Source organism: Chrysoperla carnea, chromosome 3 (genome assembly GCF_905475395.1).
Source record: "Chrysoperla carnea chromosome 3, inChrCarn1.1, whole genome shotgun sequence".
Classification (NCBI taxonomy): Eukaryota; Metazoa; Arthropoda; class Insecta; order Neuroptera; family Chrysopidae; genus Chrysoperla; species Chrysoperla carnea.
The window spans coordinates 78,363,886-78,389,602 of NC_058339.1; the positions used below are offsets into that span (position 1 = coordinate 78,363,886).

General features: G+C 28.0%; 1 protein-coding gene across 2 annotated transcripts in view; it reads right to left on the bottom strand.

The window, feature by feature from the left end:
- Window positions 1-25,717, bottom strand: part of LOC123296661 (restin homolog) — a 65,598-nt gene continuing 39,881 nt past the window's right edge. Inside the window, exons 2-7 of one of the 2 annotated variants that reach the window (XM_044878227.1) lie at window positions 12,720-12,782; window positions 6,840-6,920; window positions 3,928-4,080; window positions 3,190-3,427; window positions 2,785-2,952; window positions 1-716 (exon numbers count right to left, since the gene is read on the bottom strand). In XM_044878227.1, coding sequence (XP_044734162.1) covers window positions 458-716; window positions 2,785-2,952; window positions 3,190-3,427; window positions 3,928-4,080; window positions 6,840-6,920; window positions 12,720-12,782 — 962 coding nt within the window. In that variant the 3' untranslated portion in view covers window positions 1-457. Of the gene's footprint in view, window positions 717-2,784; window positions 2,990-3,181; window positions 3,428-3,927; window positions 4,081-6,839; window positions 6,921-12,719; window positions 12,783-25,717 lie in introns of both variants that reach the window. The other variant, XM_044878228.1, reaches the window with a different exon arrangement.

Consider the following 25,717-nt stretch of genomic DNA (forward strand, 5'->3'; position numbering starts at 1 on the left):
AAATTTTGTAAAATTAAAGTCATAGATAAGTAGGATATAAAAATATTTTCCGATAACAAGTTTGGATTATAATTCTGTGAAGAAAGCAGATATCATCTGTTTACTCAAATGTTTGGATTATTTCCACTCGCAATATTACAGAGCCTCTATGTGAAATATTAAGTAAATTACAATAATAAATTAATAATTGGCGAATAATAAGAATCATAATTGTGCATTTTTTCAATAACCTGAAAAGTCTACTGAAATAAAAAAAAAGTAACCGCTACAAACTTTATGGAAAGTGGAATTTTCGAGCTTGGAAGTATTTTGCCTTCGACGATGCCTTTAAAAAAATTTTGCCTTCGAAATTATATTAAATAATTGAAATAATGAAAATATTTTTCCATAAAATATGTGGACGTTTTACAAACTACAACAAAATTAATAAAAAAAAAACAAAAAGTTAGGACAAAAACTAATGTACCTTTGCTAAGCCCTTGGGAGTGTTCAAACTAGTCACACCAAGTCTTACCCGGGATGCAGTTGTTCGTATAGATGATGCAATACTTGTGTTCATTGATGTTAATGATTCACGCGAATTACTACGACGTAATCCGGGTGTTGTACTTCCTGGACGATGAACAACACAAGCGGAAGGTCGACGTGTTGATGGTGATTTGGATACCTTGTGGATGGGGGTGAACAAACCATAAAATGGTTGACATTCGAAATAACTGGATAAAAAAAAACACATTGTAATAATGGTAATCATAAAAGAATCGTGAACATATTTTAACCAATAACTTTGTTGATTTACATTAAGAATTCCAAGAGTTACCAGGAAAACTTGTTTGGAGTTCTAATTTTATATTAATTGGATAGTAATTTTATGTTTAAATATAAAAATATAATTAAAATTAATTCATTCTATTTTTAATTGTTTAATTTCTTTTTAAACAAAATCGTAAAATAATAGTTTCAAGAACAGAATGTCATGGTCATTCCAATCCATAGGTCAGACCAACGAAAATTTTGATTGAGTTTTGAATGTAGAAACTTGTAGTGTAGCAAAAATTTAAACTTACAGTCTCTGTTGCAATTCTAAAGACTATCATCCAGATAATTAGAAGATAATATTTATTTCAATCCTCACAATTTTAACTTCGACTTTCGAGAAAAATGTCCGTGCAGAGAACAATAATATAGATGATAAAAAAGAATGGGCTTTGTAATTTTGAAATAATTATCATTAAAATGCTTGTTTATTTTCAAAAAGTATTAATTTTTATAATTTTTACATTTGTTAGTAGTTCATTGGTTAAAATCACTTTATTCATCAAAATTTTGAAGACCAAATCAATAACTTTACAATTACAATAAATATTGAAATATTAATAAAAAATTAATTATCCTTAAAATAATAACACAAACAATTGTATTTTCTGAAGTTTTCGTTTTACTCATCTGCCTTTCCACAATGGAAAAATAATAGTGCCAGTTTATTATTAAAAAAAAATTTTTTTTTATCAGACAATTATTGACAAAGCGAAAGTTATTTGTTGAAATTATCGAGAACTTAATAAGAACAAGTGAAAACAATAATTGACTGAGTTAATTATTGAAATAACGTATTGAAATTAATTGATTAAAATAAATTATTGAAATAACAAATTAACGTCCTATAAGTATATATCCTTATTACAATTTTTACGGTCAATAATAAATTATGATTCGTACATTTTTTTTTTTTATAATTTCCAACAGTTTAATTTTTCTTGTATGCAAAATTTAAAACGTGCTATTCTCATAATCAATGATTTAAAACTATACAAAATATTTCAATAAAAATCAAAGGAAACGAAATTTGAAACGCTTAAAAACAATAAAATAAAATGGTGAAAATTTGAGAAACACAGTTTAGCTCCGTGTCGAATAACAAAAGAGAAATTTTTGTTATGTCGGAAATAAGTCTTAAAATGCGATAAAAATATTAATATATTATATTGGACATACTTTTCAGAGCAAAAAATGAATATTATTTTAAGACGGTTCTATACACATTTTTCAATGGCGTGAAATCATTATTTGACTGGCTTGAAACTTTATAATTTTTTTAAGACTCCTCTTAAACATTCGTTGGAGGAAAAAAATGTTTATAAAGAAAAGCGGTTTTCCAGATAAAAATGATTAAAGTTACAATTGAATTTCAATAAAATTTGTATATGTTATGGGTACTCATTTTCTATCTGCCCTGGTTACTTTAATTTTTCGAAAATCCTGTTAATTTTCACAATTTTCATTGTTAAAACTTAGGTACTTTTCCTTGAACTCGTTCCAAACTAAACCGATTTCCTTGATAACTACCTAAGAACACTGTCCATTCAATTACTTTTCAAACAAACAAAAAAGTAAAATCGATTCATTGGTTTAGGGCTACGATGCCACAGACAGGCAGACAGACACACGCACATAGCGGTCAAAACTATACTTTTTAGTTCGGAGATTAAAAAAGTTAGCTGAATAATTCGTTAAAAGAAAAATAAATATATTTGCGACATTCATTTTAAACAGTTCAGTTATTTTGTATATATATCAAAAAATTGAATATATCATTTTAAAATTTGAAACTATAAAAGTAAGGGTTGATCGTAAAAGGTATTTAACATCATCCGTCAAAGATTAGTTCTTCTTAGGATTTTTAATCCAGTAAATATTTAAGGAATTCTTAATAACACTATATTTGATATCAACAAAGCTATTGAAGAAAATTGTTACGAGAAATCTTTTTAAATAAAAATTAACCTGATTCCATCAACAGATCCATCATTTTTTCCAATTGGATCATCCAATTCAACACCACACCATTCGCCCGGTGCAAATTGTGTAGCACCAATAAAACGTAAAATACCTGGTTTTGAGCCAGTTGTAGCACTTGATCTAACGATAACCCGATCACCAATTTTCAGATCAACATTGGATATCGATGCCAAACTGGTATTTGATGTATCTATTTTGCAAAAAAAAACCTGATAAAATGAACTGTACGTAATTGGTTCACTGCTTTTATACCCTGCGTTTTTTGACATGGTTAAATAAAAGAAAATTTTGGTGGGAACAGCCCAAGTGAATAAGGATCAATGATTCAGGGATCCAAATAAGTTTACACAGGGTATAAAATGTTCCACAAATTTTCACATACTTAAGTTTTTATTTGCGCTTAATGATGGAGTTTTTACACTGGCCGTTGGTGAAATTTGTTTGGAACGTGATGCAGCCGTTGCATTACGTAAACTTGAGGGAGTAGATTGAGCCAAAGCAACATTTTCACGAATCACTGGTGGTGATTCCAATGGATAACGTGTTAAACGCGTTAATCGTGAAAATACCCCTTTTCTTGGTTCACATTGGAAATACCTTACGGACGATACAGATCCATCGTTTTTCCCTGAAAATTAAATAAATAATAACAAAATTTGTATTCACATAAAATATTTTGGATATGTAAATTAGGATTCCAGACACAATTGGTCTAAGAGACGGTATAAGGTCGATTTTCACCCATCTGATGAGACATATAAGAGATGAGACATATTTTTATGTCATGAAGTGTTCATGACTAAATCATGTTTTAAATTAAATTAATTTTAATCAATTTTATCCATTAACCATTTTTTTCAGACCAGCTTATATATTATTTTCGTAATTAAATTATCTTTCTTCTGATTCCAATTTCGATTGGTTAACAGATGGGTGTAGTCACCTATATTGACTTACCTGTTCATATGGTATGAACAGGATCTACATGGATCTGTTAACCAATCGAAAGTGGTATCAGATGAAAGATGTAATCTGGTTATCAGATGGGTGAAGATCGACCTTATATCGTTCCTTGTACTAAATTTATTTTGCATTTTAATGGAACCCCTAATTAATCTCTTTTCTTACCAATTGGTTCATCCAATACAATACCAGCCCATTCCCCTGGTGCAAATTGTGTTTCGCCAATGTAAGCGATTTGTCCAGGTTTTGTACCGCCGACCCATACTCGATCACCAATAATAAAACTATCTGTATCTTCAGTCAATACTTGACTAGCATCTGTTTATAAATAAAAGGAAATTTTTATTAAAATCACTTATTTAAAAAAAAAAAATTGGATAAAATATATTTGAATTTTAAACAAAATATTATTATTAATACCGATATAATTATAATCAATTAATTATAGGAAAAAACTAGTTTTTACTTCTCGAAAAAGGATAGGTTCGTAGATCAAGATAATATGAAAAATAAGCTACCCTAATAATGAAACAATTTCAAAATATGTTTTATATTAACGTCTTAAAAAATTAAATAATATTTTTTTATTCCCCACAGAATTGGCCTAAAACAATTTTTGATTGATACCAAATACAATAAATTCATTCTAATTAAGATGAAAATCAAAAATTGACCCCACATATTATATTGGTTGTAATTCATTTGTATATAAATCAATATAATGTGTTCATTAATTTATTCAAATAAATAAATAAAACAATTACTATATTAAATTACTTAAAAATAATTAAATTTAAAAGATCGATTGATTGCAGGTAGTAAGATGGATTGCGGTATATGGATCACGGAAGTAATTTTTTACAATATTATTTGTTTAAAACTCAAATATATTATTTTAATTATATTTATTAATTTTATTATTTATTATTATATTAATTTATATTATCATATATAGTCCAGGTATTGCTGGCGGACTCCAATATGCAAAAAAAACCGTTTTTGGATCAAATTTTCGCAAAATTTCTCAACAAAATTCAGAAGAAAATAAATCATTCCAAATTTACCAATTAAGAATGCGTGGGACAGTTTTGAAATGCTAGAATTTCGAATCAATATTTCGTTCAATTTATAAAAAATTTGAGCTTAATCGAAGAAAAAATGTCCTAAGTAAAAAGTGATACGAAAATTTTCTTTTGCAGAGTGTAAATTAACGTGGAGAAAATTGAAAGACTAATAATAAAACTTCTTAAAATAAAATGTGAAAATAATTTGCGAAAAAGTTTATCAAAGAAAATTTATTTATTTATTATATCTAGAAACTATCAATGAACCATTTTCGGATCGAGTTCTGTAAGTTAAATTTTCTCTCAATTAAAAAAACCAGAAAAACTCTTATAAACTGATTATTATGCTGTTAGGCACTAAAATTATCTTCGGTTTTTTGCATATTTATAGACCTCTAGCGCATGTACTATTAAATCTCATGTATTATTTATTATCAATAAAATAAATTTTTAAGAATTTATTTTTAGAAGTCCACCATATCCGCGCTATATTGTTTGCAGCTTGTGTTACAATTCAGAATATACTCCCCCTTCCAAGTAATTTATTGTTTTTTTTAAACAATTATATATATTGTTTTTTTTTTACAATTACTTTCCAAGGAAGTTCCAATTTCTTATCATGAAGCTATAAAGCAATAGAAAAAGCAAAGAAAATTAGGGGGTGTAATTATTTTAATAAATTTTTTTGTTAAAATTTTATGTTAGTCAGGCGTGAAATTATTGTTCTATTCATGTTGCAAAATTAATGTGTAACCATAAACGTGTTATAATAGAATTCTTGAGTGATAGCATGCATTCGATAAATCAAACATAAACTAAAATTTCAGTACAGCAAAAATAAATCATTTTACTCAAAATGAGAAGTGGAATTTAGTGCCGAGCTATGATGTCATATCGACAACGACACATTTTGAAACTTTCCATCCAATAAAGAATTCACCGTTTCCCAATAATAATGATTTTGCTATGAGGATTATACCATGATTATCACTCGAAGCTATAAGAACAAAGTGTCTAATTTTTTTAACAGATTTTTAAAATTTTGTTTAAATCGGCTTTTTTCACTGTACTATTTTTGGTAGTAACATCACCAATACACTACTTATAGAGATAAGAGAGACAGAGATAAATATAGAATGTCGTACATGAGTAAAAGAAGTATGAGAGAGATCGTAAATGGCAATTTCGGTATCATTTAGGAATTCAAGAATAAAATCGAGTCTTAAGGTCAATAAAGCACTATGCGTCACAATTTTGGCATCCAGAATAATGTTTAATGTTTTTTTTAAGAAATTTAATCCACTGAACACGAAAATGATTCCAAATTTTCTATCACGTCACATTTTAGAGTTATGATGTGAAAATATTTCATATACGCCATTTATACACCCTCTACGAGTGTAGTCTTCCACTCCAAAATGCAGCAACACGGGACTTGTGTCATAAATCTACATTGTGTCATAAATTTGACGTTGGATATTATTGACAAAAAATGTTTTGGTTTTTATCGCAATTTTTTCTCATCATCAATGAATATCAAAAATATTAATGAACTGCGAAGCATACATTTGGAATTTGTATTTTTGTTTGAAATTGTTATCTCAAGAAAACAAAGCTTTTGCATGGTATAAAATTTTCAAAACATTCTAAATTTAAACGTCATAAATATTATTTTTAGAGATATATGTAGCTATAAGAAAACATGGATTTTATTTGGAGAATCATAAACAGAACCGTGAATCTCTGGACCCAAATTGCTATTAACAGGTTCAAATAGAACGGACCTCATCCTATAAATGTGACTGACTCACTTTGGACTGCCACTAAAAACAAAACCTAGAATAAAGTATAATTTCAATTGTGTTGATCAACCTAAAAATACCTTGAATTTCTCCAGAAATCTGCATCATATAGACAGTTTTGTTTAACTTAGTAAAATATGCAACGCATGTTTTATAGCCAAGCGGTTATGGATAAGCAAAAGCATGTTTGTGTGATGGACACATAAAATACCTGAATGACGCCGTAAACCTGCTTCACTAAGACGCCGTGGATAATATTCCCATAAAGTATCCAATGATGCATTACTTGATACTACAGACAGGCGAAAACAAATGTGCAAGAAAATAAAACAAAATGCAAAACACATAAACAAACATTATAAACATACAAAATAACACAAATGAAAGAATGGTGCAAAGTGCAAAACTAAATTTGGCGAATACAATTTGAGCGATGCTTAAAGCTACAATTTAATACTTACCAAGGAAATCGTTTTGAGTAAAAATAAAACTTATTTTTAAATGGCATTAACAAGTCATGAATTTGTTTAGAACTTTACGTGATGATTTTTATTACTTTTTTTCCCTTCATGTAGCCAAAGGTTCCAAGTTTATCCCCTTTTTATGATAATTTTGGTATCCCCAAAAAAAAGTTCGTGACCAAATAATGTCTAATTTTCAGATGAGAGTTAACATTCTACGATTTATAATTGATTTTAATGTACTTTTTGATGGTTAAAATAGTGTACACGGTAATTTAGAAATTATATAGTAATGAACAATTTTTTAAACTGGGGCATTAAATTCCTAAATTTCGATACTATCGTTTTGAGTAAAAATAAAACAGTTACGCTAATCTTTATAAAAGGTGTTTTTTAGAGGTCCAGAAATTTGAGTTGGCAACACTTTTGTATAACCGATAACCGATTTGACAGCAGACAATTGCTTTATGTTTAGTTTGATTTGCCATATCATAATAGACTCACGCCCGAGAAACGCTTGCAAATTGTTTTATTTTTATGAAATATCTTAATAAAAATTGGGTCTCTAAGATTTTGAGATCCAACCACATTATACCTATTATTTTCTTTGAGGAAACGTAAAATAACTAGTCTCTACACCGCTAAACCAAAGACGGTTGAACACTTGCAATACAACATTCGGCGAGTTCTTGGCGAAATACGGCGAGTTCTTGCTGCGAAAAGTGTGTGAAAATTGAACGTCCACATTTCAATATCTACGCGTCAACCGTGGTGGCCACATGACCGAAATCATTTAAACATTAATAGAATAAAATTATCTTTCTTATAAAGCCAGTTTCGTTGACATTGAAAATATGATTCTATGTTTTATTTTAATTTTATGTTTTAAACCTCTAGAAAAAACACCCCAAGAAAATTAAGTTCTCGTTCGCTTTCGTTGCCATTAAATTGGAAGAGATAAACTAAGTCTAATAGAGGATAAGCCTGATACCCATAAAAAAGTAAAACAAGACTTGATACCATGACAAAATTTGAAATGCAATTAAAATTGATTTAACGAAGAAGTAATAGCGCATCTCCTTTTAACAAAACAAAGTTTTATATGTAATTTGTATGGCGATACCCACGTATGACATCACTAGTGGATATCTTCCTGTTTGTGTTATTAGGAATTTTAAACATTTATATCTTGCATACTATTAAAGATTTTTAAAAACCAACTTCACTTTTCTATTCGTGAAGTGAAAATTCTTCATCCAAAGTGATTTAGTCCGATCCCCTATTAGGACAAAGCAGCAACTCATTCTCTAATACAATTGTTGAGTTCGCAATATATTTACTTTTTGAATTTCATTATTTTCCAATAATTTGCATACATTGCAGATATTTTAAATCAATGCATTGGAAAATAATTATTTAAAGACTGTTGATTTATTGCAGAAAACTACAGATTATGTATAAGCACTAGAAAATTTCCACATGAGGAAATTTTTAATCAATTTTTCAAAACATATGGGTTAATTTGTTTTTTCCTATTTACATATAAAAGTACTATTTTTCCGTTATAAAATTTATTTATTGTAACGCTAACTTTGAATTTTACTAGAGTGAGAAATTTTATTGTTTTTTTGAAAATTTCCATGAAATATAGATTCAAATTACATTTTTGATTTTCAATCAATACAAAAATGTATGCGATCAAAAATTGACAGATGATACCTTGAAAAATAAAAAAAATACAGACGAAAAATCGTCAAAATCTTACGTCATTAATGAATGGCCTCTTAAATATTTCAATATTTTCGAGAATTTTTTGAAATAACATTCAATTTTCGTAGTAATTATTTTTCTGCTTCGTTTAACAAAATTATAAAAACCACCGGAAAATATTAAATTCACTTACATTTCGTTGAACTAATTTTGATTTTTGAGGTAAATTTCATAATAAGTAATAAAAATCATCCATTAAGTTTTTAATATCGATAATTTTTGAAAATTTTTCTTTTATGGTCTTATCAAAATTCATCAACAAAGTCATGGGAACGTTGTTAATGCCGTATTTTCTTGATTATTTGTAAATTTAAATTTATTAACATTAATTTTATCTAATTTTATCCTGCTTAACTTCAGTTGAATTCTTTTTTGGTACCCTATAAACTAATCTCGATGTAGGTTAGGTTGGGTTAGGTTATACTATCTGTCCACGAAGGACACACTTAGGTTACAGAGCCCATTGTGATACAATATATGTGTTTTACCACCTTTCCGCTGATAATTTCATTTGTCAGCTTCTCAATTTCAGAGTCTGAGTGCACCTCCTTCATGCATATACCATGCACTACACTAGCCCATCACAACTATTAATTAAATTAATTTTGTTGCGACGGCGTGAATCGAACCCGCTCCCTAAGCATACCTTACAAAGAGTAAGTAGGACTACTTACTCTTTGACTTACTGGAAAAAGTGTATCTACGAAGGAAGCAAATTTGAAAACAATTCATTAAATTGACACCTGAACATTTTCATGAACCTTTTACATAAATTTCTATTGTTTTTTGTACTAAGCGTGTGTCTAAAATTCCTACTTAATCAGGTGATTAAAAAGTGGGAGAAAAATTTTATTGTTACATAATTATTTGAAACTAATAACAATTGTAGGGAGGCAATACTTTGGTTTTTATTATAATTTTAAGATTTAAAAAATTAAATAATCAAAATTAAAATTTTTACACAAAGAAATGGCGGGGGCATGTTCAATATCAGATCGAAAATTTAATATAGTAGAAGAATTGATTGCAATAAGCACACCTTAATAATATTACAGTTCAATATTTTTGGTCTGGGGCCTGGGTACATTCTAGTCCCTCATTTTATTAGGATGAGGGACTAGAATGTACCCTATCTTCTTATTTGAATATCATTCTTAACCTGAAAGAAAATTCTCCGGCTATAGCATCTTTAATTTATGTTTTATTTATTTTAAGCTTTAAACAAAATTTTCCATTCTGTGTTATCTGGGAAGAGTTTCACTATTTTTAACTATTTTGGGATTAATATATGACGTGAAATAAAATTATAAAATTTCTGTATCAAATCATATTGAACATAAATAATAGGATAATAAAAATAAATATGAAATAAAAATATCTTACGAAATTTGAACAAAAAAAATGACACCTGCTACAGTAATTACAAATATAATTATAAATATATATTTCGACAATGTACCTTATACAATTACAAGCCGTAAATAATTGCTTGCTGCATGTCACAGTTAAGATTTATTCATGCTCATGTTATTATAATAGAGATTTTGTTTCTGGTATTGTCAGCAATACAAATTTTTGGGCAAGTCATTATAGACCGGAAAAAAGTCTATAGATTTTGACGGTTCATTTTTTCACTTCTGTTAAGAATTTCAGGACTTTTAAAATGAAAGAAAAAAATGTGTATTTTTAAATGTCTAGAAAATTTTATGGAATTATAATTTACACTTTGTTTTTTGCGATTTTATTATGTATGAGAGAGTGAAAAGCAAGGAAGGTTTAAAATTTGCGATTTAATTAATATTTTTTTTTTACATTTAGTTCCTGTGACGTTTTAATAAAAAAATTGTCTTCACCTCATTAATAACTCAAGAAATAAATTAATGTTTTTTTTTTTAAACCATTTTCGTAAAAATAACAATTTTATAATAAAACAAGTGAAAACAAACAATTGACTGAGTTAATTGTTGAAATACCATGTATAGACAGTGTTGATGAAGCAATCGTTTGTTTTTTGACGTCACGTTAATAAAAAAAGATATCCACTTTTAAATAGCTACAAACACACTGATTTTCCCATATTAATGCATACTATAAAATTTGCACCTAATAAGCGCCCTCGTGGATAAACAGTGAAAAAATTTCTAACAGAAGTTGTTTATTTTTTTATAAAGAAAAATCCTACGGACCCAAGACCCAATTGACCCATATTGCTCATTTACGAACTTGACCTCAGTTTTTAGGTCCTGAGTACGCTATAAAAATTTCATCTTGATATCTCTTTTCGTTTTTGAGTCATCGTGTCTACAGACGGACGGACGGACGGACGGACAACCGGAAATGGACTAATTAGGTGATTCTTTGAACGCCTATACCAAAATTTTTTTCGTAGCATGAATATTTTTAGGCGTTACAAACTTTGGACTAAACTTAATATAAATTATACTATGTATATTTTATATATACATGGTATAAAAACTTAAAAATTTTTAAATTAAGACCTTTCAATTATAAAATAATTTTGTTTTGCTTGGAAAAAGAAATAAATAAAAAAGTTTAAACACTAGTTCTTTTTAATGTGATCCTATAAATTATACACCAGTCCAAATGAATTATATGTAGAATAAAATACAAATTTTCACACATTTAGATGTGAAAAATTTTGATTTATTGCCTACGGAATCTGCGTATAAGGTCAGATTTTGAAAAATATACCAAGAGCCATTGCTAAACCATCCATAATAACATTAAACTCTAAATAATTGAAACAAAAAATTTGTTTATTATGGAAGCGCATAGAAGTAAGTATATACATTGTAACAGTCCGCCTATTTATTATTCTCGGCACATCCACCATAATCTACAGATCTGATAAACATATAAAACCGAGCAAAGTTTTCAAAACATTGATTAGATTTTTATCAATCTACATTAACCGTTTGGAAGCTACAAGTAGAGAAAATGGTACTAAACTTTTAAATTTTATTACTCTTTGTGTCAAGAGGTTAAAATGCATGTTTCAATGGCTAGAACCATAACAGTGATTCTTGAAGTCGAAATATTTCTTTAACTTTAGATCAAGCATTGTTGGCAAAATAACGTTGCCATTCGAAAAAAAGCAAAAATTTTTGCACCATTCTTGAAATTTTTCTTGAAAAAAATTTAAATGAAAATTTTGAAATTTTGAATTAAAATAGTTTCTTTTTACATATTAGTGCTAACTTATTGCGTTGTGAATTTTATGGTTACTACTATGAGCTCAATTTTTTATAATATTTGTTCGCAATTTATATTTGAGGAAATTGGAAAATCAAAATATTTTATAGGGTAAATTTTCCTATGATTGGCTCTTTTACTAAATTGATTTCAAATACCTTTCATTGTAAACAAAAAAAAATGTATTGTAAATTAAAGCAGAAATGTGGAAAGAGACAATTATAGCCAAGTAAAGCAATAAATCAAAATATTCAACAATAAATCAAATTTTAATATTGGAAAAATTTATTTATTATTGCCGAATAAAATTGATTAACGGTCAATTTTTATTAAATATTTTGTGTTTTCGTTAAATGACGAGAAAAATTGATGACTTTATTATTTTCGTAACTTAATACAATAGATTGAATTTTCTAATTATTTTAATTTTCTAGTCACTATAAGTGGTCGATTTTTTAAAAGATGTTTTGGTTTTTCGAAGAATATGTCTATTTATTTCGTCCCCCAACTGTTTAAAATTTCTGCACACAAAAATTTATTGTGTAGCCTCCATGATTAACTTTTCCCTTTTATTTGTACCTTTTTACTCAATAAAAGAATTCAACTGAAGTTTAAAAAATGTCAAATTGAAATGAATGCATAGTTACCTGACAACTTTTTGGATCGATCTTCACTAGATTTCCTTGAACCGGCATCACTTGTAGGTGTACCTAAACATAGAAAGCAAAAATAGCACACAAAACTCACTTAAAAATGTACTTACAATTTTATTTGCTGGAATTAAATGGGGTTTTTAGGCTATTGGAATAGAAAATATTAAAAGACAAAAAAATGAAAAACTATATTAATAAAATAAAAAAAGTTTTGTTTATAACACTTTTTTATACCAATAAATTTCTCTAAATTTTTTAGAACTGGATTCCGGTTATCTTATCTACTCCAGAGCTACGAAGAATTGAAAAAAACGTGCGTGAAAATCAACTCTCGTGTACGTTAGCCTTAAAAAAGACAAAGTAACGACAACTTACTATACGAATGTAATATTTATGATTAACGATTTTTATGATTAAATCAAGAAAATCGGTATCGATTTTTATGATTAAATCAAGAAAATCGGTATATCATAAAAATACTGAAGCTTTATAATTGTGAATGAAATAATACCAATTGATTATTTCCTAAACCGTTGTGTGTTTATTACGCAAGGCCATTTCTGTAGTTAGTGTGTTTAACGAGCTTTCATCTGGGCTTTTTACATCATAAAAATTATTTTGTACTTTTGCGTACTAAAACCATAATTTAAGATAAAATAAATAATTTAAAAAATGAAAAACCCGATTGCAAAAAAGACCGAAATTCTATTGAGAATAGAAAAAAAAAAATTAAAATCAAATATAAACTAAAGTAAAATTTATACTTCGATTAAGCTTCTCAATTTGTACCCGAAACCGAATGATAAAATCTGTTCAACAATGCAATTACTAAAGAATAATACAATTACAAATTATTACGAAAAGTTTTTTGGTTTTTTTATTTAAATTTTCAATTTTCCATGCACTATAAAATTTAAATTTAACTTTTCAGCTTGACTCAGAGAAGTAGGTGCATATACATAAAATATTCATTTTTAATTGGAACTTTTTTTTCTAAAACAATAGACTTCTTTTTAATATTTTCAAAAATAGTACATTCCTTTTATTATAGGCACTATAAATAAATAAAAGCGATAAAGGTCATAGAAAATAAAGATTCAAAAAATAAATAAACGATTGCGCAAACTTTTTTTAATATTTTGATATCAAAAAATACTTTTTACTAACAAATAATAACCTACACTAAGAGAAGGACGTTCATTATCGCGTACTGTAGCAGTTCTTATGACGAATAAGAAAGTGAACGCAACAGTATGTATATCGATCGGTAATTCGGACACACTTTAACAAAGCGATTCGATTTTATTTCATTTGAATCATGCAATTTCATAATAGTAATCATGTCAGCTAAATTTTCAGGAATTATTTTTTTCTTTCTAAAATCCACCCAGTCGAAGTTCTTAGACAGTCCCACAACACTAAGCAAGGACAATATTAAGAGCGCTGCTATACTTAAATTGTGGGCCCGGCTTTATTTATTTAATTCTATTTAAATACAAAAATTTTTGAAACTACTCCAAAACAAAAAGGAAGGAAATAGTTAACCCATGAAATCGAATTTTTCCTATTTTCTGAAATTATTATTACATTTCTAAAAACTCGTCAAGTGACAATACAGAACAAGAGTGTTATTGGGACCTGCATTACTTAAACTATGCGCCCAAGAAATTTTTAATAGCAACGATTAGAATAATTGATTCTTCATCTAATCAATAATTGAAAACTCCATCTCCTCCCTTTTTTTGAAGTAGATTAAACAATTTTGTTTTTATTTTAATGAACGTAACATTAAAAAAAGAAATTAATTCATACACCTAATCAAAAAACGTGCTTTTTAACTTGGGTGCATAAATATGGGTAATTCTCGTGACTTTTGATTAAATGTATCATTTAATAGACTTTTTTATAAACCATTAATGGCTATTTTATTTTTTAATAATAATACTCAAAACCTTGACTCACTCAGTTATACAAAATATGTTATTAATTTTCTAATATAAAATTGTTTATTTTTACCCTGAAAATCGAAACTACAATTTGTGCCAAGTAGTATTTATTAGATCATAAATATGAGGCTGCTTAATTTTCTCGCTCCTCGAAGGGGCAAATAATACTCAAAAACCCCTCTTGTACACTGACTTTGGGCAATTACCCAAGACCCCCACGATTGACCGAGGTCCCAGCTTGCCCTCAAAAAAATCATTCGAAGCAGTTGTTACATTCTACGCATTAAGCAAACACTATTTCAGTCCAAAACTTATGAACTATTAGTATTATGTTTCTTTCAATGATTTTATATAATTTAATTAGGTTTAACTGACCATTAAAAAGAAATTTGATTTGCCAACTATCAAAATACGTACAATAAGACGATTTTGCTTGTGTACTCTTATCTAGATGTGATTTACAAAAAAAAAAAAATATCGCTTAAAATTAGTAAAAAATAGAAATATTTAGCAGAATCAAAGTTAGTCGTAGATAGTAAATTGTTCAATGAGTACTTTCGTTAAACAGAAATATATTCATCTGGATACTGACAGATCACATCCACCACGAGCTGTTAAATCTAAAATTAGTTTTATTTCCAGAACAAAAGAATATTTTTAGAGTATAAGAAAAAAAGTATTAAACCACAATAAATTTCGTAAAATATTGTAGCTACATTATTTTATATAGACCGTGCGATATGAATATTAATCATTAAGTACTAATACATTCTTGAACATGATTATTGAAATCCATGTACCGTTATACTGTGAAATCGATTTATACAAATTATTATTCTTCAATTAAAAATTTCACAATCGTTATTTTGAAAACTATTCTTTAAATTTCGATTGCGATATAAAATTTTAACGCAAAGATTTATATTTTTAAGTTTTTAAATGTATACTGTCATGAAAGCTCAGGAAAGTAGGTATTATAATATTTAAAATAATAAAATGCTGCGCTTTCCTACGAGCAAACAAACGCTAAAGTTTTATCACACTAGTAAAACAAAAACGTTGTTATGTAAAACGATTTAAAATATACGTTTGTATAAATAAATTTCCAAAGCACACTATAAAAACAAGTATTTACAAAAGTTGAAAAACCTCCAGAAGTTTTTCAGGAACGGAACACTAAACTCGCACTTGAAACTTGTATCAAAGAACACTCTCCATTAAATTACCTTTTTCCTTGTCCAAAGGGAACCGATTTTGAGGATCATCATCTATTTTTTAATTTTTCTGGGTACGGAACCCTTAACTCGCCCTTGAAATCTAGCTAAGAACACTCCCCATTAAATTACCTTTCAAAGGAAACAAAAAAAACAAAATTGGTTCATTCGTTTAGGCGCTACGATACCACAGACAGACAGACAGACACACACAGAGAGCGGTCAAACTAATAACATCCCTTTTTTTGGGTCGTAAGTTAAAAAAAAACAACAAGTATAGTTAATAAACTTTCTTGTTGTCAGGACCAAAACTTTTTGCATAGTGACAAAATACAAGAAAATTAATGCATGAAAAGAATAATTCAGATTGAAAAAAATTCCCCAGAGATTGAAAAAAATAACACATTTTTCTTATGATCGAATATTGCACTTAGTTTTCCAAGAATTTTTATTTCGAAAACTATAAGCGTCTAGAAAAAAGATCACAAGAGTACTTTTTTGCTTAACAAAAATATTTTTTATTTGGAAAAAATTCAAAATTTTGTACTTTGCGCAACTTGCATAATACTTTGATATTTAAACAACTTTGTAAAGTAAAAAAAAAAAGTAATTAACGTTCATTGTGAAATAAATCACATAAGTGATTACACGATGATTCATATTTTTAAAACATAATATATCAATTTTAATTTGGGCAAATTGCGACAGTCTTTAGGTGTGCCAATCAATGCATAATTCGATTATTTTACTCACAGCGTATATCAATATCGTTAAACATAATTATATCAATTAAAGATACATTTACTTATAATTTATTCAATAGCAATTAATTAAAGAATACAAAAACAGTCTAATTAATATATCCAATCAAAAATAATTACTTTTGATATGAGATTGACAGACAGTTAAATTACAATGATTCGCAAAAAATTATTTACTCTTTTATTAAATAATAACGCATTTAAGGCAATGAACCAAGGTCAGATGGCTTTTATCGATTGTTTATTTTGAATATATTTTGCGGAAGAGGATTAATCATTTATTTTTAAGTAAGTTTGCCATAATTGGATGGTGTTTGACTAATTTGATTTTATGTCAATCATGTATGTATCTGATGGTATTCATTAATATACAAGAAGCATAACAATTTTTTAATGCTATAGTAAGTTTTTTCAAAAATGGTTTAAAAGTATAGTTTCATAAAATGAACCGCTTAATATAAGTGAGGCATAAATGGATGGTACAGGCTTTGAAAATATAGATGATCGTAGCGAAAGGCGGGCAAGGGGTTTATCATGCCCCGAGCACTACTCACAAAGGGCGCCAAATAATCCGCAAAACAAAAAATTCTTTATTAAAAACGTCTTGTGATTGGTTGTGATGTCTTTAGACCTGTTGTGTCTGTAAGACAACCGGAATCATGCTAAATTCACATTTTTCGGGATTTCTCTATGAAAAATAACGTCATAATATAGTGAAAACAAGTTGAGGAATAAACCATTTATTATCCGGCACATTATTTTATCATTTTTCCGTGTAGTGGCGTTACTAAAGCGGTCACTACACGTCACTGGCGCTTGAATTTATAGTTAAGAAAAACCATTTTCAATTGAAACAAATTTTTTTCTAAATTTCCTTATCAATTTTTAGTAAACTTTCGAAAAAAATAAATTAAATTAAAAATACATCCATATTAATTAATGAATTAATAGGGGATAATCCTGATGTCGAATTGGCCATATTATTCATAAAAATTTAAAACTAGACTTGATACCATGAAAAAATTTGAAAGTGAAATTAAAATTGATTAAAAAATGAAAAAGTTTTAAACAATCAAAGATTGTATTCAAAGGTTGCGCATCTCCTTTTAGCAAAACAAAGCTTTATATGTAAGTATAGGGCGACACTCATGTATGACGTCACTAGTGGGTATCTTCCTCTTTGTTTAATTAGGAATTTTAAACGTTCATATCTAGCATACTAGTAAAGATTTTTAAAAGCCAACTTCTCTTTTCTATTCGTAAAGTGAGAATTTTGAATCTGAAGTGATAAAAAAAAAATTTTATCCGATCTCCTATTGTTTTATGTCATTTTGTGATTAAGAGGAGTAGTTTTTGAAAATATTGTTCATTAAAAAAATCTTTGTCTATAAGATATGGGATACCCATGTATATACCTAGATTTGGGATAACCATGTAAGCATTAATGGGTAAATAAGCATTTACGTTCAATGAAAATCCCTATATGATTTATTACCATTTTATCTATAAAAAGAAGGTTTTTATGGTTAAGAATATTCCAACTTTCAAGTTCGTATGCTAAAGTCCCATATTTGTAGCCATTACAGCATTCTTACACATAAAATAATTTTTAGAGAAATAGGTGTTGCAGTATGTTATATTAAGATGTCCTTATAAAACGTAAAACCATAATAAATAATAATATGGAGTCGAGCGACCAATGTTAACTAAATAAGGTTGTCAACAAAGTAACTACTATACTGGTAATATATTATTTTAAAACCTATATAAAACTCTGTGTATACTCGCCACTATCAACATACAAAGTAAGTAACTACTTTAATTCTGTATACAGAAGTTGTAAAATTGACCTTAAACTAATAAATAATTCATTCTTGTAATCATTATTTATTTTTTAATTCTCTTATTCAATATTCATCACACATACAATTAGTATTTTCATTTTTTAAATGTAAAATCATTTTTGTTATAAAAATTTTTTTTTAAATACTAAAAACTTAAAAGTGACAACACGCAATCAATATATATTATTAGTTATTACTTTTGAAAAACAATATTTAAAATTATTATTATAATTACGACAAGCTTAGGGATATAATGAGTTTTTACTGAGGATGCCAGAAATATCCTTTTTGTAATTCAATTATGAAATGTCGTAGTAGGGTATATTCATGAAACTGTTTTCGCATGATTTAAAATAATATGAAAATTACGTAAGAGAGATGACAAAAGTGAAAATAATTAAATATGGATGAAATAAACACCTAAACTACTACTAGTTTAACAGATATTAGACAGATAGGTGTTATAAGTTTGACCGCTTTGTGTGTGTCTGTCTGTCTGTCTGTGCCATCATATCGCTGAAATGGATTCGATTTCGATTTTTTTGGTTTCATTTGAAAGGTAATTAATTAGGTATTTAATGGAGAATATTCTTAGCTATGTTTCAAGTGCGAGCTAAGGGTTTCATATCCAGAACAGCAAAAAAATAGGCCATGCTACTCAAAAGCGATTCAATTTGGAGAAGGCTCTAAGATAAAAGTTAATTTAATGGAGAGTGTTCTCAGATATACGCAAACTTTGTCAAGGTTCTTTTAAATTTTGTAAATTTCACTTGTTAATATGCAATTGATTCAAATAGTGTCTTTCTCGAAACTCACATTTTTCGACAAAAATTTAATTGTTCAGTGTTATTTATCTCGATGAATAAAAAAGGATTTGTTTAATAATAGTCCTGTGTTTTTATAAATTATATAAAGTTTTTACATTTGTTTACATTTTTTTTCAATAATGAAGGTCACTAACAACTTACATCTGACAAGTACCTATTTTATTTCACTAATTAAATATGTGTACTGCTGTGTGGGTTTTAGTGTTGTTTTTATAAATCAAGTTTCAAGATTAGCATCAATGATCACACAAATTTTATTTATGACATTCACAAAAAACATTAAATGTAGGAATGTTTTCGCGGGTGTTGTACAAATTGTACTTATTTCGACTTTTTTGTAAAAAAAATTTCTTTTGTTTAAAAAAAAATGTGTGCTAAAACACTTAACATTATCAATATATAGTATTAGTTAATACAATAGATACAAGTTAATCTTATATACAAAGCGAAAAACCACTAATTCGATTGCTGACAAATAAATAAATATTATTGTCATTGGAATCTGGGGATGTTCTGTGGAACACTTTTTAGATAAAGAGTTCCTCCGACTGCGACGAGTCCAAACGACTTCCTTAAAATTTTTATTTAATTTCCCTGAAATGTTATGTGGATCACTATGGTTCTATCGCCAACATCTCTGTATATTATAAATGCGAAAGTAAGCATGTTTGTTTGTTTGTTACGCTTTCACGCTAAAACTAGCGAATGGTTTTTAATGAAACTGTACAGAAATATAGCTCATACTTCAGAATAACACAAGAGATATAATTTATAAAGTCATATTAATAAATTTTTTTAATTAATTTAATTTGACATAACCATAAATTACAGATTTCTATAAAAAAAGTCAATATAAAATATTCCATGGCCATCTTTTTTAATATACTCAATGAATAATTACGACTATTATACATTTAAAAAAATAGAAAACCATACATACATTTTTGCTGTGAAAAAACAATCCTCAACCATTATTTCGAGTGTTATAGAAAGGGGGTAAGCAAAAGCAATCTTTATTAATCTTTACTTTTAAACCCAGCGAAGCGGGTGGGCATCACTCTAGTATATAATAATTGTTTATATATATTAGTAAATAATCGGATACATATATCAGATAACACTATTACAGGAATTGTAAGCATATTTTATTGCAAACAAATCATAATCGTGAGAAATATGTTATTTTATAATTCGCGTAGCAAATTCTTTGAAAAGAATCGTTTAGTTAAAGAGCATTTACATTTACTTGTTACTTTCTACCCACATTTTTCACATACATGGTAAATAAAGTAATATATTTTGTTCACAAAGAAATCCTATTATTATTTTTGCTTTATAGATATACACTTAGAGACACTGATAACAAATTTCAAGCCATTCCATGCCATTCGCCAAGAGTCCTACCAAAGCTTCGAAATACAAAGGGCGAAGTCGTAGCCCGGTAGAAGCCGAAATGTTATTACTTTTGACAAAGTTGTTATTGAACAAAAGCTATAGAAATCTTGTTGTTTTAAGGTTAGGTTAGGTTGTAATGGCTGTCCACGAAGGACACACTTAGGCTATAGAGCCCATTGTGATACCTTATATGTGTTTTACCATCTTTCCGCTGATAATTTCATTTATCAGCTCCTCAATTTCAGAGGCTGAGAGCACCTCCTTCATGCATATACCATTCAATACACCAGCCCATCAGGCGACGGCGGGAATGGAACCCGCTACCCTCAGCATTGTTGTTTTTAAGAAATGATACAAAATGTGTCAGTGTGTCAAATTCGCAACAGTGATGAATTTAGACTCGAAAACAAAAATTTTGGCCATATAGCGATCGTTAATAGATCAAATCACAGAAATTCGAATATATGTTCATCTCATTGTAGCACTAACGGCTTTCCAACTAATAGAAATAAAATACAATACTTTAAACTCCTGTATTTTCCTGTATGGTTCAAAGATAACGTTTTAAAAATACACCTTTTTGAAGTAACAAGCCGTATGCAAATGGCATTTCTGTGTAGAAGTTATGTGTGAATTGAATGCACGATTTAAAATTTTCTACTTCATTTCTAAAATAGGGAATATTAATGAAATTTCATGGTTCAAATATTTTTTTTCCGTAACTTTATTGGCTGGATATTTAAACTAAACCATTATTTTCGTAATTAATTACTTTTTAATTACTTAAAATTAATTAATAAAAGTACAAGTCAGTGAGAAAAATTCAAAATTTCTAAAACGGGAAATTCAAATTTTTAAACGGACATGACATCAAAGTACTTACTGGCTCGTCAAATTTGTTGACATACTGTATTGTATTAATTACTTACATTTTGTATGGTATTACATTGATTTCTATTATTCTATGGCTTTTTATTAGAAAACTTAATGATAACGAGTGTAAATTCTGTGTTGTTTTTATACCATGTATGTATATACCACTGATGATACGAAAAAAATTTTGGTATAGGTAAATCGATCGGAAATCGATCCGAAATATCGTTTTTTTCGAAAATTACTCGGCCAATCGCCGAATAAACTCGATTTTCGAATTTTTTGGGTCAAAATTACTTTATAAACTGAGTTTCATCAAATTCCGAAACAAATAATTTTTTACGATTTTTTCGAATTTTTCTAAGGGGTACCCCTTGAAAAAATTGCAAAAAATCGATACAAATTTATCGTCTCCAATTTCGATAAAACTCTGTATATAAGGTAATTTTGACCCAAAAAATACAAAAATCGGTTTCATTTAACGATTGGGCGAATAATTCTCGAGATAATACCGGAAATCGATCCGAAATATCGTTTTTTTTCGAAAATTACTCGGCCAATCGCCGAATAAACTCGATTTTTGAATTTCTTGGGTCAAAATTACCTTATAAACTGAGTTTCATCAAATTCCGAAACAAATAATTTTTTACGATTTTTTCGAATTTTTCTAAGGGGTACCCCTTGAAAAAATTGCAAAAAATCGATACAAATTTATCGTCTCCAATTTCGATAAAACTCTGTATATAAGGTAATTTTGACCCAAAAAATACAAAAATCGGTTTCATTTAACGATTGGGCGAATAATTCTCGAGATAATACCGGAAATCGATCCGAAATATCGTTTTTTTCGAAAATTACTCGGCCAATCGCCGAATAAACTCGATTTTTGAATTTCTTGGGTCAAAATTACCTTATAAACTGAGTTTCATCAAATTCCGAAACAAATAATTTTTTACGATTTTTTCGAATTTTTCTAAGGGGTACCCCTTGAAAAAATTGCAAAAAATCGATACAAATTTATCGTCTCCAATTTCGATAAAACTCTGTATATAAGGTAATTTTGACCCAAAAAATACAAAAATCGGTTTCATTTAACGATTGGGCGAATAATTCTCGAGATAATACCGGAAATCGATCCGAAATATCGTTTTTTTTCGAAAATTACTCGGCCAATCGCCGAATAAACTCGATTTTTGAATTTCTTGGGTCAAAATTACCTTATAAACTGAGTTTCATCAAATTCCGAAACAAATAATTTTTTACGATTTTTTCGAATTTTTCTAAGGGGTACCCCTTGAAAAAATTGCAAAAAATCGATACAAATTTATCGTCTCCAATTTCGATAAAACTCTGTATATAAGGTAATTTTGACCCAAAAAATTCAAAAATCGGTTTCATTTAACGATTGGGCGAATAATTCTCGAGATAATACCGGAAATCGATCCGAAATATCGTTTTTTTTCGAAAATTACTCGGCCAATCGCCGAATAAACTCGATTTTCGAATTTTTTGGGTCAAAATTACTTTATAAACTGAGTTTCATCAAATTCCGAAACAAATAATTTTTTACGATTTTTTCGAATTTTTCTAAGGGGTACCCCTTGAAAAAATTGCAAAAAATCGATACAAATTTATCGTCTCCAATTTCGATAAAACTCTGTATATAAGGTAATTTTGACCCAAAAAATACAAAAATCGGTTTCATTTAACGATTGGGCGAATAATTCTCGAGATAATACCGGAAATCGATCCGAAATATCGTTTTTTTCGAAAATTACTCGGCCAATCGCCGAATAAACTCGATTTTTGAATTTCTTGGGTCAAAATTACCTTATAAACTGAGTTTCATCAAATTCCGAAACAAATAATTTTTTACGATTTTTTCGAATTTTTCTAAGGGGTACCCCTTGAAAAAATTGCAAAAAATCGATACAAATTTATCGTCTCCAATTTCGATAAAACTCTGTATATAAGGTAATTTTGACCCAAAAAATACAAAAATCGGTTTCATTTAACGATTGGGCGAATAATTCTCGAGATAATACCGGAAATCGATCCGAAATATCGTTTTTTTTCGAAAATTACTCGGCCAATCGCCGAATAAACTCGATTTTCGAATTTTTTGGGTCAAAATTACTTTATAAACTGAGTTTCATCAAATTCCGAAACAAATAATTTTTTACGATTTTTTCGAATTTTTCTAAGGGGTACCCCTTGAAAAAATTGCAAAAAATCGATACAAATTTATCGTCTCCAATTTCGATAAAACTCTGTATATAAGGTAATTTTGACCCAAAAAATACAAAAATCGGTTTCATTTAACGATTGGGCGAATAATTCTCGAGATAATACCGGAAATCGATCCGAAATATCGTTTTTTTCGAAAATTACTCGGCCAATCGCCGAATAAACTCGATTTTTGAATTTCTTGGGTCAAAATTACCTTATAAACTGAGTTTCATCAAATTCCGAAACAAATAATTTTTTACAGATCACTTACTTATACGTCATTGACAGATCACTTACTTATACGTCATCAACACAGAGCGCTAAAAACCCGCGTTTAAATATCTCAAAATTATAATGTATTTTAAATATTTTTTTACACTTAAATACAGCATTTTTAAGCAGTATTTATATTTTTTACTATGTTATAGCTGTGTAAACAATGAATTAAAAATCTTAAAAAAATACATGAATATTCCCTATTTCTATAATTTTCTTATGAAAAAATATGCCATAAATTTGTATATTGTATTTTAAATTGTTACTGCTTAAGAATACGCAAGAGAATTGGTAGTTAATTAATATTCTATAAATGACTATATAAACTTCTTCAATTTAATTAATCTCAGTTTATTTTGCCAAGAGAAACTCCTCAAAATTTATGAATATTTTCTGGTATACTTTACAAATTAATGCATTGTAACGGATATTTTTCATAGTAAAAGTGTTATAAACAAAAGTTTTTTTTTTTTTCAAAATAAAAACGCATTGGAATATTAAATTAAAACAAATATAAATGTTTATGCAAAAATTAATTGGAAATAATATTTTCGAAAAAAATTTCAAAATAATATGCAATCACACATGCAATGGTCATCCATTATCATTATTTAAAACTTGTTTTGAACATTATTAATTATTAGAGAAATCTTTCAAGACGGAAAACATATAGGGGGATGATCCTTGAAAAATTTCATTAGAAAACTTTGTGTGAAAAAAATTTAAAAACTGAAGATTTGTACTCAAATTGTTTACCTTACAATAAGAAGACATATTCCTACGGATTTTCGACAGTTTTCTTACCTAAAACAAAAAAAAGAAAAATTGATTAAAACAAAGAAGATGAATTTCTTACAAGCAACTCTCTTAAGTAGGTAATAATACCTTTATCATTAGGACTTAGACCAGGGTATATTTTCCCAAATCATTTTAATAAGGATGAAAATTTGACATTTGTTAATGTCCCGGAGATTTTTTCTCGAAAATCTTAAAATTGATTACTTTCACATTGAGCAAGATATTCATCAATTTTATATATTTTGTAGCAATTAAAAATTTTCTATATTCCATTACAGAGAAGATCTCAGTCATGAGAAATTTCGTACGGGAAAAAGGTGTTGAGCAGGTTTGTTAAAATTGAACTGCCGAAATTTATTCTATACACGTGATTTTTGAAAACAAAAGATACTTAATGCTTTCAATTCTGTTTATAAACAAAGATGAATTCCAAAATTTCTAAAATTAAATTTTTTCTTCTTCGATAATCATGCAAATTTGACAACAGTATTCGTAATTAAAATTTTGTTTTAAAACTATAAAATAAGCATTTTACAACAAATAAAAAAATTTGATAACCCGGATGTTTTAACTTCCTAACTTTTATCAAACCTGTGAAGATTTAAAAAAAAATTATGTGTTTAATGAATATAGAATTAGAATTATCAAAGATAATCATTTATGAAACCTCTAGGTATTTAAAATTAACTTTCAACTTCAACCAAATATCTAGGTCTATTTTCCAATATAAATACGTATTTCGACCAACCAGTAGTCATCGTAAGTATGAATTAGCTAATCGTAATTATAATCCTGAGAGTTGTTATTCATCGGTAGTTCGGCGACTGTT